General features: G+C 48.0%; 1 protein-coding gene across 7 annotated transcripts in view; it reads right to left on the bottom strand.

Annotated features, from left to right (window-relative positions):
- DLG3 (discs large MAGUK scaffold protein 3) overlaps positions 1 to 15,904 on the bottom strand; it is a 1,834,707-nt gene that overhangs the window by 64,911 nt on the left and 1,753,892 nt on the right. For all 7 annotated transcript variants that reach the window (XM_085608387.1, XM_085608388.1, XM_085608389.1 and 4 more), the window contains one exon: positions 2,947 to 3,119. In XM_085608387.1, the coding sequence (XP_085464513.1) occupies positions 2,947 to 3,119 (173 nt within the window). The remainder of the gene's footprint in view (positions 1 to 2,946; positions 3,120 to 15,904) is intronic.

Raw genomic sequence — 15,904 nt, 5'->3', positions numbered from 1 at the left:
GCATACTGGGGAAAGGTCTCTGACATACTAACAGAGGCAACGGGAACCATATCTACAATTCAGGGGGCGCACTACCTGCTAGGCATCACTAAAAGGAAGGCGCAACATAAGAACTTTAACAAATTCATTGACTTGGCATTGCTACTGGCCAAACGCTCTCTGGCCAAGGCCTAGAAGTCCCCGACTGGCCCATTTGTTAGACACTGGCTGCTTGCCCTTCGGCGTGCCCTAGAGGCTGAACATGACATATCGACAGTGCAACTCCCACGCTTAACGGCTCGGATGCAACCTGTGGACTAGCAACACTACGTGACTACTATAGAAACAAGACTCCAGGACACAAATGACCATGGGTGATATGGCACTAACGCTATCGCTGTTCCTGATCAGTGTACTTGAGACGACTCGAGCAACCACGCTGGGGCATGCTCGTGGCTAGGGTAAGGGGCAACACTCACAAGCGGGCACAACCCTTAAATACAACTGTCCCATACTTTCGGCACAGCGTAACCGCACCCACTCACACCGCAACATTTGGGCTACATTCACTCCCCCCTACGCTGCTCCCATAATAGCACCTATTACAGCAGGACCCTGTTGGCTTGCATTCCGCATAGGTGGCGCACTAAGCGGGTATATACATACGATAATTATAGAATAGGCACACTAGCAAGGTGGTATCAAGTTTAATAGTTTTTTTCTTTATATTAATTTTACTCTTTTACATTGTGATTCAATAAAGCTTTATACAGTAACATCTGCTGCTAATCTCTGTAGTGACTTAATGCTGCCATTGTTTGATAGTAATGTTGAATGTGGTGATTTGCCACCCCCTAGCGGGCACAAAAATGAAAATAGAGATGTACCATATTTTGTACTTTAATACGACATATATATAGTTGTACGTTGTGTTGTGTGTAAAACGAATAAAGATTATTATTTTTTTTATTTTTTTTAAGTGTCTAATTCTTGATTTTGCTGCAGGAATTTTCTCCCTCGTCGACTATGTCGTCGGTGGAGCCACTGTCGTCGTTGACAGGGTTGAAGGCAAACTAGAAACAGTCAGTCGAAGCAGCCGATGCCACCGTATCAGTCGTAATCGTTGACAATAAGGGTGTCGGCGGCACAATAAACGGCGATGCTTGCAGTCTTCGATGCTGATCTCGTCGTTGATGCCGTCGTTGGAGGAGGTATGGATGAGGACTGTTCCTTGAGTGTAGATACCTGGGAAGTATCGCTCCGCATCGGCAATGACGATAGTCTCTTCGACAATGATTTAGTTGATGGTAAAGCCTTCGTCGACTATTTCTCCTCAGGGGGAACAGAAGGCGGCTTTTTGAAGTCTTTCCTGCCCTCAGGAGGTGTCGAAGGTGGCAAGGAACTCGCCTTTTTAACCCTGCTGTCCCCTGTAAGATGTCCTTTTCACCTTGGTGGGGAGATTTTGTACGACTATGCCTGTAAGACCCATGGGTGGTCTTTCTTGAGGCTTTACAAGGGCGCTAACCAGATGAATGAGGTTCAGATCTTTCATTCCTGTGAGACCTTCCGGAAGACTAGGAAGTAGAGGCCTCATCACTATCATTAGATATAGGCTTTTGTCTGGTCTCTTTAGTTTTTGGAGCCAAATGAGAAGGTGTCCCTCATGATCCCTCAGCGTTTTGGTGAAGGTACAACATACCTTACAATCCTTTGCCTTGTGGTCAGGGTACAGGCAGTAGATACAGTACTTGTGAGGGTCATCAACATGCAGTCTTTTCTTAGAGCAGGTGGCACAGGCTCTGAAAAGACCCTTCTCCTTGCCGGACATCAGGATTGTAGATTAAGCAAGCCAAATAAGTAGAATTCTGAAGAAAAGGTTAGTAAAACCTCCCGCAAGAGAGAAGACAAAAAAAAACTGAGCAGAGCTTAGTGAAGACTCCCTAGCACAACGTGTGGTATAAAATCTGAAAGTCTGAGGTTCTCTCAGGAGTGTTCTAGAGGGTAGGGTGTTCAGATTGGCGGAAACCTAGTTTTTGGTGTCTTTTACAAAAAGAGATGGATATGCTACAAAACTTAAATGGGCCTAGGCCAGTTTTTCTAAGTTATGCTAACTTTGCATTGCTGTTTTGATATACCGGGACTCCCATCTCGACGACGGAAAATGATACAAGCATATTATTCAAGCATGTGAATCTTTGAAAGTTCCAATACTGGAGTAACTATCATTCGCAGGTTTATTCTCACAGAACTGGAGGGGCATGCTGCACGTTGGCAGCAGAATCTAGTTGATTTGGCAAAGGGGGCAGGGGAGATTAAAGAAAAAAGCAGAAAAAAAACAATTATTTACATGTTCCTCCCATTCTGCTTCAATTGAAAGCACTGAACTGTCAAACATGTGAGATGCCGAAACACAAATTACATATACACCTGAAACTTCGTCAAACCCTAATGCTAATCACACCGTAAAAGTGAAGCCTCTAACAAAAACTACATTTGGTCCAAAGGTAACATTTGTCCTAGGTTTCCTTGGCTTGGGTTAGATGTCCCAAAACAGGGCAATTTATGTTCCTTTGTTGGTACACAACACAGTTTTGGGACATTTACTCCTAACCCAAGTTTGACTTGGGTATTTTGTTTAGCTTATGCACAAAGTAATTACCCAGACCCTTTTTTTCCCCACTATCCCTCCTATCCCCCCACATTGACTTCACGTGTATACACCTCCTTCCTGCCTAAGAATATACTGTGTCCACTTTGTGCAAGATGTGCAAAACCCACACAGGTGCTACCAAAATACAAGACATGGGTGGCATTTTACAAAAATGCATATTCTTTCCTTTTGCTTGGTGCTAGAAAAATGCTGCTCATCAAATAGACAGTCCACATGAATAAACTAATTCACATGTCCTGCTTTGTGGCAGATCGTAAATCTTTGCACAAAACAGTATTTAGCTTTCTGATACTCACTCTTTCTGCCACGGCTCGCACAGATTGGATACTCGTCCCATAAAGATTGTCATTGAACTGCCCAGCCTCAATGAACTTGTTGTCCTGAATATCTTTCTCCATTTGCTCTCGTGAAGCGACAAAGTGATAGTCTTGTCCATCCATCTCTGTGTCCCGCCGAGGTCGAGTAGTATCTGTTGGGAGAAAAACTTTCAATTTAGGACACAAGCAAACTTGTTGGAAAAAATCTATAAAAAAAGAAAAGGTTACTTACCTCTTACACTACTTCTTCTCCAGAGGATTCTCCATTAAAGTGGTGAGCACTGGATTGTTCTGCCTGCATGTGGCATCTGGGAGCACAATACATACATATATATTTTCTACCTTAGTGACAGTTGCCACTGTGCTGCTATGGATCAAACACTTTCCACTGAAAATACATTTTTTGATTTGCCTAGAATATTTGATTCTGTGGACGGATATGCTGCAGGAGTCAGGGTGATCCCTCAAGCAGGGCCAAGGAAAAGGCAGGGTCCAAAAATATTGTTTTCCCATTCTAATTCCCATAGGAAAATTTGGGAAGTGATACAGTAAAAAACAGCTGCAGAAATGAATTACACCAAATTTGGCAAAAAGTTAGAATTTCATTCTGAAACCATGCTTTTCATTATTTAGTGTAAACCTGTTGAGCTGTTTGAGCATTTTGCAATTATAGAGGTGCTCAGTGTTGTCATTAAGGGGTATAAAAGTTAGTGATATCTGGACAGTTAGTCCTGCAGTACTGCAATGTAAAAAAATAAGGGCCCCTGATTGCCCATGTTCGTGGCATGTAGTGCTATAGATTGACATGCTCAGCATACTTGTACAATTTAGTATTAGGTCCAGATGTGTGCAAGTTGTTTTTCTTCGAAGTGTTTTGAGTCAAGAGGTAAAGTGACAACAGCTCTCTGTGATCATGCGCATGGGCTCCATTGTTGGATTGTTTTCCCGCGAATTAAGTAACTATGTCAGTAAAGAGCTGTCTGTGCAAGTAAGAACTTTAATGAACTGCAACAACGCCAGATGTATCCGGGGAGGAGGGTGGGCGCAAGTAAAAATCTACAGCACTGCATGTCACAAACAGAAGCTTACAGGGCAAGTGACAATCCGTTTGAGGCATGTGCGGCTGTAGCCCTTGCAATGATCCTGAAACAAGCCAAAATAGCCAACCATCTGTATGCCGATGACACCCAAATCTACATGAAAATCTCATAAAAGACTTCCAGCACCTAAATAACACTCACCACAGTTCAAGCCTGGCCGACAAACAACCACCTCAAACTTAACCCCAGTAAAATTTAACTCCTCCTTATCCACCTCAAAGGTAAAACCGTACCTGTATACACCTGGCTTGACAACCTCACGGCATTAAACTGCAAACTGTCCAACTCATACTCTGTTAAACTCCTGGGGATTACTCTTGACTGCCACCTAAGCATGAAAGACCATATCAATTCCTCAGCAAAAAGCAAAAGTCAAACCCTTCATCCGAATTGAAGACTTAAGACACCGGATGAATCACTAGTCCTACCCAAGATGGACTATGGAAAAACAATGGTTACAGACCTCCCCCCAAAAAATCTTACCAAAACCCATTGAAAGCTACTCTCCACGCTGAAGCCAGACTTATATTGGGGGAAAAGGCTCTTTGACCATATCACTTACACAATCAAGCAACTCAACTGGCTGCCAATCGAGGCACCGGCCATAATAAAAACTGCCTGCATAATGCACAAAGCGCACTACACTGAAAAACGAATCTACCTTACAAATAAATTATCAAAAGCCAGTCAAAAGAGACATCTACAAAGCTTAAACAGTCTACTTCTGATTCCACCAAAATTTGAGAGAACTCACACCCGCTCCTTCTCTGGGAATGCTCCTGCCATCTCGAGTTAGGATTACAAGTTGTTTTTCTTCAAAGACTTCTTAGAGGCATGAGGTATAGTGACCCATCCTCCCGAGTGCATTGAGCCATTTTCCTCGGCTTCTTTGTTAGATTGTTTTTGGCTCATCGGGTGAGCGTTAGAATGATACGAGCATTAAAGTGACAGAATAGAGAGAACATGAATATAACGTTTAGTGTGTTAAATATGTCTTAATTATTAGTTTTAAGAAATACAGCCAAAAGCTTCCGGAGAAGTGGGTGGGTGCATATGAATGTACGGCACTACACTCTAAAAACTGATGCTTACAGGGTAACATATTCCATTCGTAGCAACTGTTGGCCATAGAATCATATGCTTAGCATTGAATGTAAAGCAGTGCTCCCCTTGCTGTAGCTAGCGACTGGTTTAATAACTTACTTGAAATCGTGTTTTTAGTACAGCTTTACCCACTCTTGATTACGGATTAGTGAGTACATCAACACAATAGTGCTTAATTAATGTAAACAGCTGCTTTACAAATATCCTCTAAGAATATTTCTTTAAAAAGCCATTGTGGCTCCTTTTTTACGTGTGCAATGAGCCCGTGGTGGTAAGCACCCTTTTGTTTTTTTTATGGTTAACTCTGTTTTTATTGATTTGCAAACATGTAAAAACAGCATTGAGTACCGCAGACAATCCCATATTATAAACTCGAAGGAACCGCCCCCCCCCCCCCCCCCCCCCTTCTGTCCTGACTCATACATCCACATACGAGTCCCAGTAATTCTTTGTGGATGAGCGGGGAGGTAAATGCAACAAAAGTCTAGTATGGGATTGACCCACGTAGACAGTATATGAAGACGAAAAGTGAGTGAAGAACAAAACTCCCTTACAATCCCCCCCTCCCTCCTTGCCTGAACCAGTGTGCAAGGCGAAAATCTCTCAAAAACCTTTTGGTAAAGGTCGCCAACTAATGGGCAGATTTAGGGATTTAGGTGGTGCTTCGGAGTCGCAGGTACTTGAGGCATGTCACTTTGTTAATTTCAAGCGCAAGCAGAGACAGCAGTGGGCGCCATATAGTCCTGAAGGAGCCCGTAGAGTTCGTCAGAGTGGCTTGAATGCGTTCCATGCCAACTATATACCATAAGTTATGTAGCCAGCCTGTGTGGGTCGGTCGTGTCTTTGTGCCCCATATGGAGAGGATATGCTGAACGGCTGCTCCCATCGCTAGGCCCATCTGTTTGCCCTTAATCGATTTCAGTGGGTAGGTGAGTGGATTAGGAAGCCCTAGTAATGTGTGGGCCGGGAATCAGGGGATTTCAGTCTCAAAGTGCTTGTCAACGTCATCTAGTACAGTGCCCCAGTAATCACAACAGTTCCTTACAGTCCCAGAGTAGGTGAGTCAGTGTACCCTCTACGTCACAGCCTCGCCAGCATGTCTGGCTTAGATCAGGGTTCCCTTTATGCAGCCTGGCCGGTGTTAGGTACCAGTAAGTGACCACTTTGACCGCCGCCTCCCTACTAGCTGTATTGCGAGCAGTGTGGTTAGCCCGAAAATATACATCCCGCCATTCTTTCTCTGTTAAGTCACTCCCGAGTTCCCGCGCCCATCGCCGCTGACCCGCCGAGGGTGAGGAGGGAGCTGGGGGACGCAGCATGCTGTATAGTTCAGTGATCATCTTTTTATCAGAGACTTTGGTTAGGAGCCATTTCTCATATGTGTGAGCTTTCTATGAACCAGTGGGCGCACCTCAGGGTGGAGAAGCCAGTGGCGAATTTGGAAGTACTGATAGCGTAGCGGAGCGGTAATTGTGTAAAATTGTTGCACATCTGCCAACATAAGGAATCCATCTAAATCGAAGAGTTGTCCCGCGGACCTGCAGCTCGTTGCCCGCCATTGCGGGAAAGCACGTGCCTCCAGCCCGGGGGGAAACTCCGGGTTGTAGAATATGGGTGTCATGGGCGAGGGAAAGGATGTGAGGACACGCTTGACTGCAGAGTCCCAGACTCTTAACAGCGTGCTTGTGATTGGAGAGCCCTTAAGACTTGGTGGTCTACCCGGGCGCCTTAAAAAAGGTACCTTTCACAGGGAGAGCCTTCCAGAACGCCTGGTCCTGAAACAGCCACTGTTTTTCGGACTCTGGTCTGCTCCACTCCACCAGATGTCGAAGTTGTGATGCTCTAAAATATTCTAGAAAGTTCGGGACACCCAAACCCCCCCCCTCCCCACACCCTCCTCAGGTCTGTAGGATAGAACTCTGCTCACATGAGGACGTGCCCCTGCCCAGACTAATTGCTGCACTGCGCTTTGTATTTTATGTAGGGTCCCCGGTGGGGGCCAGGCCTGTATGGTCTGAAAAATGTAGAGAGCTTTGGGCAGGATATTCATTTTAATGACAGCAATGCGGCCTAGGAGAGATAAGGAATGCTTTTGCCACTGTCTTAGGTCTTTCTGAATTTGGGAAAGGAGCTTGGCATATTTCTGTATGACCGTTCGTGTAACGGAAGAGGCGAGGTCTATCCCTAGATAGGTGTCCCGGGACTGTAGCTCTCCGTACTGTGACCGATCATCCTCGCGTCTGCCTGCCCCACTACCCAAATGCAAGACCATGGATTTCTCGGCGTTTACCTTAAAACCGGAGACCCGACCATAGGCAGCCAACTCTCGTAAGAAAGCTAGTACCGAGCGCTCAGGGGACTCCAGGGTCGCCAAAATATCATCGGCATATTGGCTCACAGTATGGTGTTCCCCTCCGAATGGGATACCCAAGATATCGGGGTTATCCCGAATTTTTTGTGCTAGGGGTTCCACGTAAAGCACAAAGAGAAGGGGTGACAAAGGGCACCCCTGTCTCGTACCCCTCCTTATCTCAAAGGGCCGGGAAGCCCCCCCCCATTGACCCTAATTACCGCCGTGGGCTTGTCGTAGCAGCTCGCTACCCAGGCCCTAAATCTATCTCCCACGCCAAAGTGATTAATGGTCTGGTCTAAAAAATCCCAGTTAACCCTGTCGAAAGCCTTTTCGGCATCGACTGACAGCAGTATGGCGTTCATATTAGTACGATGGGCTTTATCTATCAGATGCAATAGGCGTTTAGTGTTGTCGTTGCTTAGACGATTAGATATGAACGATCGTGGAGAGCACACCACCTTTGTAAAAACTGCCTTCACCCACAACAAGTTGTGGCATGCTTCATCATAGGGCTGCTACTAACGTAAACAGGGGTAAACAATACCACAGTGATAAAGACAAACAGCACTGAGAGAGACTGATTACAGTGGTGGCGCACCACTCTTGACGAATGTGTGACTACAGAGGGTCGCCTCCTACTCCAGTGCCATTTTTAGCAATTTACATAAACTCGTTCCAAGTGGCAGAGTAAAGTTACATACTACCCCAGACTAACAGGTGGAGTATAGCCCAGTAGAGTGAGCATTAAATGTTTTTTTGGGAAAAGCAGCATAGGGATCTAGTTTGTCCTGATGAATGCCGGATAAAGAATCTGTAACCGGCAGAAACATGTCGACCTCTATGCAGAACAGGGGGTGGTGAGCACCTAACTTATTCATACCACCAACATCCGTTGGTATATCTATTATACCTTTTTTTAGCTCTGACTAGGGAATCTAGAAATAACATTATTATATGGATATCCTATAGCCAGTTTTAATCCACAATTGATCTGCACCTTTATAGGATCCTGTCTTTTCAGTTTGTCTTTATCACTGTTGTATTGTTTACCCCTCCCTATTGCTCCACCTCTAGCGTTGGTCTGCGCAGAGGCGTTAGTAGCAGCCCTATGATGAAGCATGCCACAACTTGCTGTGGGTGAGGGCAATTTTTACAAAGGTGGTGTGCTCTCCATGATCGTTTATGTTCGTCGATCAGATATAGTATGACTGTTTTAAAGATCTACCTCCTTTTGTCTTTTTACAATTTTTCTGAGGATGAGGTAGGGTTTTTCCTTCTCCCCCTTCCTTTTTCATTGTGTATACGGATTTGATATGAAGCCAGATTGGTCTGGCTCGATAATCCCAGGTAGGCGTTGGGCCAATCTAGCCACAAGGACACCAGTAAATAACTTTAAATCTATGTTGAGGAGGGAAATCGGTCATCCCCGACTTAGGAATGACTACCACGTCGGCCGCCAACATGTCCGCAGGGATGGTCCTTGGAAGGAATTGAAAAGCTGCGTCAAAATCGGGGTGAGTAGTGGGCAGAGGGCCTTATAGAAACCCGCCGAAAAGCCATCAGGGCCCGGCAACTTCAGAGGTTTGAGACGGGAGATCGCTCCAATCACCTAGTCAATCTTAATGGGCGCGTCCAGTGCTTCGGCCTCCATGGCACGTAGTGTCGACTTAGTGGTCCCCTGAAGATGTATGTTTCCCCGCCATCACCTGTCTGTGCGGTTTGACCGTACAGTTTGATGTATACGTCCCGCAGCAATCTCCTCGTCCCCTTCAACCGTTTCCCCAGTGTCATTTTGAAGCGCTTGTATTTTTGCACGCTGGGCGCGGGCCTTAAGTTTGCTGGCAAGGAGGCGTCCCGTTTTATCCCCTCCCACATAGGAGTGCTTCAGCCGAAGGGCTGCATATTCAGCTCTATCTAAGTCAAGGGACGCCAGCTGTGCCCTTGCTGCCTTCAGTTGGCGCCACACTCTAGGTGCGCAAGTGCATTGGGGAATTCGTTCCAGCTGCGACACTCGTGCGGTAAGGAGTTCCCTCTTTTCTTTACGTTCTTTGGCGTCGGCTGCAGAAATGGCGATTAATTCTCCTCTCACCACAGCCTTGAGAGCCCCCCAAAGCGCCGAAAGAGGTGTGTCCGGGGAGTCATTGGTCGCAAGATAGTGATGCTTTTGTGTAGTTGTTTAGGCACCCCTGCTCTAGAAAGCAAATTTTCTCTGCGTCTCCACCTACCGAAAGGTCTGCGGGTCGGAGGTATAGAGAGTGTCAGTGTCACTGCGTCATGATCTTAAAGTGCAGCTGGGATGATATTTACTGTGTCTACCAATGTGTTTACTTCTGTGGACCCAATAAAATGATCTAGCCTGGTGTAAGTGTGATGCGCATGAGAGTAGAAGGAAAATTGAGCAATTTGGGGATGAGCCACCCTCCACAGATCAAGGAAACCCCTGTCCCCGAGCCATTCCCTCCCGGTTTTGGATAACGCCCCAGTTTGGTCATATCTCTGCCGTGACCGATCTGTCTCTGCGTCCATGACCACCATCCTCTGTTCTTGGGAGCACAAGACCTCTGACAATGCCACCTTTAAAAATTGTTCCTGTCCTGAGTTTGGGGCATAGATGGAGCCCACCACCAAGGGGGCGCACCCCCACCTGGAGCGTATAAACGCGGAGGCGGCCCTTTATTCCTGCCACTTTGCTGCCCACCATACCTTGGAATGATTTTGCTATCAGAATGGCCACCCCAGCTTTTTTTATCTGCCATAGAGGAGAAAAATTGTTGGGGAAAAGCCCGGGATCTCATACGATGCCAGTCTTTGGGTAGGAGATGGGTTTCCTGCAGAAGGCACACTGCTGCCCCAGAGTTCTCCAAGTAGGATAAGATGGCTCTCCTTTTAATGGGGTTGTTCAGTCCCTTCACATTAAGGGTGAGAATCTGCAATGTGGACCGTGACATAACTGCAAAGTGTGATGGGGAGGACTCCCCTCGTCCTGTGGCTGCCTCATAGCTTCTCGACCCCTAGCACTTGTGAGCGCATGCTTCAAGTGGACCCCCTCCCTGCATAGCACACCAGTTCCCCTTTCCCTTTCCCTCCCCTCCCTAACCCCAACACCTCCCCAACCCCTCAACGAGAAACCCCCTCCCCCTTTCCCCTGCTCTCCCACCCAGAACTTCCCCCTACCCTCCATACCCCAACTAGAAGAACCCAGAGTCCCCTCAGCGTCCAACGCCCATCCCGCAGGAACGTGGGCATGTGGTAGGTAAAAAAAAAACGGGGTTATTGTGTGGGACAAGTGCCGCAGCCCCCCCCTCCCCTCCCCCAGGCCTATACAATAGTAATGCTAATCAATCCCTCTGGCAGAGTCACAGGTGGGTCTTCTCAGCGGTCATCCTTCTGGACTGTTTCAAGTGCCGCCAAGTCTTTCTGGCGCCATGGTGTCAGAGTACTGCTGTCGTGCTGGGCTGGATGAACGTCTGCGGCCTACTTTCTGCCACCCATATCTTGGCGAACTCTGTGTACGACTGGGTGACTCTTCCATGGCTCGATGCTCCAGACCAAGAATCGAACAAGCTTCTTGGAGGGAGCGGATTTGGTGGAGCTTGCCATTCAATTTAAAGATCAGGCGAAATGGGTGGCCCCAGGAATACGCCACCCCTTGCTCTCCCAGGTGTGTGGTCACTTCTCGAAAATCATTCCCTTTTTGCAGTGTGATAGAAGCTAGGTCTTGATAGAGAGCTATGGAGTGCCCTTGGTACCATAAAGGTTGTTTCGACCGTGCTTTCCGTAGAATTCGTTCCTTGAGAGTGAAGTCTAGCAGGAAGGCTAGCATGTCTGGAGGAGGAGCCGGAGCCCATCTCGCCAGCCCTACGCGATGAGCTCGGTCTATACGAATTGCAAAGTCCTGGGATTCTCCTAAGATGTCACGGAACAGTCCCTGGAGATATTGGGTCACGTTCGTCCCTTCTGTTTTCAAGGGTACCCCCTGACGCGAATGTTATTTCGTCGTGACCGATTCTCAATTCCTCCGTATGTGCCTGCAAGTTCAGTTGTTGATCTCGCAAGCGAACCACCTCTTGGAGTTGCTTGATCTTCTCTCCTTTGGTTAGCTTGCGTTCTTCTATCGCTGCTACTCTCTCCCCGACAGCATCCACATCGCGGCGAATCTCTCGTACCTCGCTTGTCACCTCGCTTTTAAGTGTTTGAAAATCCTCCCTGAGAACCTTGAAGAGCGATTCGAGGAAGGAGCAGGTAATTGGGACCTCTCCGTCTTCTAGGTCTGTAGTAGCTTTTGGGCTTGGGGATGGTCTAGTCCCTCTGTCCCCAGAAGGGGGTCCTTTGGTGAGCATCTCCTTCAGAGATCGTTCCCCTTTCTTCCTCATCGAGGCCATCTCCGGGCAGTGCGCAGGGGGAGAGGCAACCCCAATGATCCGCACATTCCGGGGCGTCTATGGAACACTCCTGCCGTTTGTTATGGAGTGAGGCGATACCCTTGTTGTCTGGCAATCAACAACCACTGTCAAAATCCACCCCGCCCAGCCTGCAGACTCCATCCTCAGACCACACGCCCCCGGTCTCTCGCCTGCTGCGTAAAGTGTCCCTCTTTCCGTTGCAGTGTTCTAAGGCCCCAGGCTCCGCTATCCGACCGCTCAGGCCCGGAGACGCCCCTCCGCTCCCTCCACAGCTTAGTCGGTCACCTGGACACCACTGCGAGGCACAGCTCCGCGACTCCGTGTCTGTTACAGCCTCTCGCTCCCCAGCCCAGTGACCAGCATACAGGCGGGTCGGTCGTGTTCACGGGCTGCTGCTTAGTGTGGAAGAGTTGTGGGGCCCGTAGCTCTGCCTCGCCCGCACCACCCCCAGGGAAGGCTTTCTTCAATTCTACGCAGGATGCTGTCGGAGCTCCGCCCTGTCGAGTGCCCCCAGGCCCTCACGACTACTGCGCTGGTACCCTCTTCGGCCTCCGTACCTCTGCTGTCGCTCCCACAGTACCAGGAACACTCTGTGGGGATACACCCTAGGCCTGCACGCAGGGTCTGTCCCTCACCCCAACGTAGTTGGTCTCAGGTGAAGGCCTCTGGATGGTCGGGGCGATGTCTAGAGGCCCACTGCGCTACCCAGTCCGGGGCCGCACTCACCAGGACCCCCTCACTCCTCCTGGCTCTCGGCGCTGCTCCGCCATTCAGCTCCGCTCAGTGCCCTGGCCTCCCTGGTCTCAAGTGGGCTGCCTCTCAGATTAGCGGCCCCCCTCGGTGCTAATCTTGCCTGGCGGCGCTCTTGCCGAAACCTTCCTTTCCTGAGGTTCAATCATGAGCTGGGTGGGTCATCAGCGGCTTCTTCAGTGCTCGTGCGGCCAAGACGCCGTTGTCACAGCGTGCCTCTCACCAACCAGGCCGCGTGAATCCTGGGCCCAGCCCGAGACCTGGACATCCGTCCTGGGGCCGCCCCTCCGATACGCCTCAGCTCGTTCACAAAGATAGTGCAGCCGAGGCTCGTTCGCCGCCGGGGTCTCCGTCAGTCCACCTCACAGGTGCCTCCCAGTCCAAACGCCCACGTACACTGTTCCTAGGCGGCGTTCACTCAAGCCAGACCTTCAGCCGCCCCTCGCTCCGTGCCAGACTCCACCTTCCTCTTGCCTGTTCGGATACACAATGAATTTCAGCTGGCAGCCTCTGTCACCACCGTTATCGGGCCCCTTTGTTGGCGCTCGGTCCGCCGTCCTAGTTGTCTTTCAGTTTGGGCGCAATTTCCTCGTTGCCGCCTCGCGAAGTCCGGGAGTTGCTCACTCCTGCGACATGGAGGAAACCCTCGCAATTTGCTCTCAGGGTCACCGCCCCGCGTTACCTCGACGTTGCGCAGTGTTTGCCGCCCAGATTGAGGCTCAATGCTGAGAGTCAGCCGCCGGGGTCAGTGGGTCAGGAGCGAGGAGCCTCTGTCGCAAGCGACTGTTCAGCCCGCCATCTTGGCCACGCCCCCCCTTTTGTTTTTTTAATAGCAAGTCTGAATACATCGGACTATCCATCTAGCAATCCCTGCTTTGGATATTGGTGGCCCTTGATGTGGTTTGATAAAAGAAACAAAGAACTGTTGTGTTTTCCTAAATGACTTTGTTCTGTTTGTGTAGAACATGATGGCCCTTTTAACATCTAATGTATGAAGAGACCTTTCTGCTACAGTGTCAGGAAAAAACACTGGTAACTCCGTGGTCGACACCACCTTGGGCCAAAATTTTGGGTTCGTTCTTAGAACTACTTTGTTTGCATAAACTCTAAAGAACGGTTCTTGCATAGTGAGTGCCTACAATTCACTTATTCTTCTGAGAAATGTGATTGCTACTGGAAATGCAACCTTCCAAGTTAAGTTGACATGAATGAAGTGGTTCAAATGGCGGTCCCAATAAGCCTGGTAAGTACAAAATGTAAGTTCCAGGTTGGGGCCTCTGGAGTGGAAGTAGGTATAACTCTTCTTAGCTATTCCATGAATGCTTTAATGACTGGTATTAGACATATGTCTGTTTTGCAAGTAGGCTGCTAGTGCTGCTAAGTGTAGCCTAATGGATGTATAAGCAAAGCCCTGCTTGCTGCAGATGGAAAAGATAGCCTACAATATCCTGTATAGCAGGTGATAAAGGCTGTTTTTATTTGTACAGAAATGTACAAATTGTTTCCATTTAGCTGCATAACAAGCTCTAGTTGTAGGACTGCAAACTTATTTAAGGATATCCACAGTCTTGTGGTAGTTTTAAATGTCTGAATTCTAAGAACTCGGAAGCCAAATCGCCAGATTGAGCTGTTTGGGATTTGGGTGTAAGAATTTCCCCTGATCCCGAATTAGTATATGTGGCCAAAGAGGGTGTTTCTTGCATGGCGCTAGAGACAGTTAGTTGCAGTAGTGTTGTGAATCATTGCTGTCATGCCCATGTTGGGGTTAGAGAGGTTTGTTTTAACTTCTGAACTACATATGGATTGACTGGGTGAGGAGGAAAAGTGTACGCAAATACTCCTGACCAATTCATCCATAGGGCATTGCCCTTGGATAGCGGGTGAGGGAACATGGATGCGAAGTTTTGGCATTAGGCGTTGAGGGGCAAACAAATGTCTCCCCACCTTTTGAAATAAGAGTGGAGAAGCAGTTGTGTATTCTCCTACTCGTGCACCTGTTGATGTGTTCTGCTGAGCATATCTGCGAAGTTGTTGTCCACCACAGGTAGGTATTCTGCTACGAGGTGGATTTTGTGGTAGATTACCCAGTGCAAAATTCTCTCTGAAAGAAGAGATAGCTGTGAGGAATATGCCCCCCTCCTTTTTATATAGAATGCATTGCAGTCATATTGTCTGTTCGTATCAGCACTGTATTGTGGTACAAGTGATTGCGAAAGGGCTAGCTGAATAGCTAGTAGCTCCAGATGATGGATATGCAGATGTGTCCATAGACCTCGAACTGTGAGATCTTGCATATGTGCCCCCATCCCTGAAGGGACACGTCTGTAGTAATGGTGATTTGCGGAATTGGTGCTTTGAAGGCCCTATGCTATATCCCCAGGATACTACAGGGCAAGGGCCTGAAATATCTTCATCCCATGATACACTCCTATCACCCCAAGTGCAGCCTGAGATCAGCTGGAACAGGACTGGTCTGCATTCCCAAATTCAATATGAAACGTTTCGGGAGCACCTCTTTTAGGTACGTGGCAGCTAAGAGGTGGAACTCACTACTTGTTTACCTCAGACAGGAGCCATTAGAAGCAGTTTTTAGGAAGCAACTCAAAACTTGGTTGTTTAGGAAACAATTTGCTACCTAGAATCTCTCTATCCTTTATGCTCTTCATGATCTCAGTCTCTGAATGAAATTCAGCGCCGGAACACTCCGTAATGGAGTAATCATCGCACTTTATATTCTGCCATAACATAAAAGGGCTGGCCTTGCAACAGGTTGTTGCTGTTCCACCACTGCAAAGAGTGATTAATTGCTGGCTCTACCAACACTAGATCTTGTAGACGTCCCTCCGCTGGAGACCCTTGAGATTGCAGAGTGAGTTGAATGGGACCCATAGGTAGACGAGCGTGTAGTACTATGGCTATGCATGAGGTCATCATTCCTAACAGACCCATCACATTTTTTATTGTGATGTAAGGTTGTGGCTGAAAAAGAGGTAATGTTTGCATGAACTTTGAGACTCTTTCTGCACTAGGATATGCTTTGGCTGTGATTGAATTGAGTTTGCACCTAGGAAAGGCAGAGTTTGCAAGGGTTGCAAGGGAAACTTTTGTATGTTCAGTGTAAACCCCCGTTTGTGTAGGTTTATTACTTGTTGAGGATGCTGAAGGCACAGATAGTGTGCTGGATTATTGATAAACCAATTGTCTGGTTATGGGAAGACCTTCATTCC

The sequence above is a fragment of the Triturus cristatus genome, chromosome 5_2, assembly GCF_964204655.1.
Source record: "Triturus cristatus chromosome 5_2, aTriCri1.1, whole genome shotgun sequence".
Taxonomy (NCBI): Eukaryota; Metazoa; Chordata; class Amphibia; order Caudata; family Salamandridae; genus Triturus; species Triturus cristatus.
The sequence above is the reverse complement of the archived record's forward strand: the minus strand, read 5'-3'. Positions and strand labels throughout refer to the sequence as shown.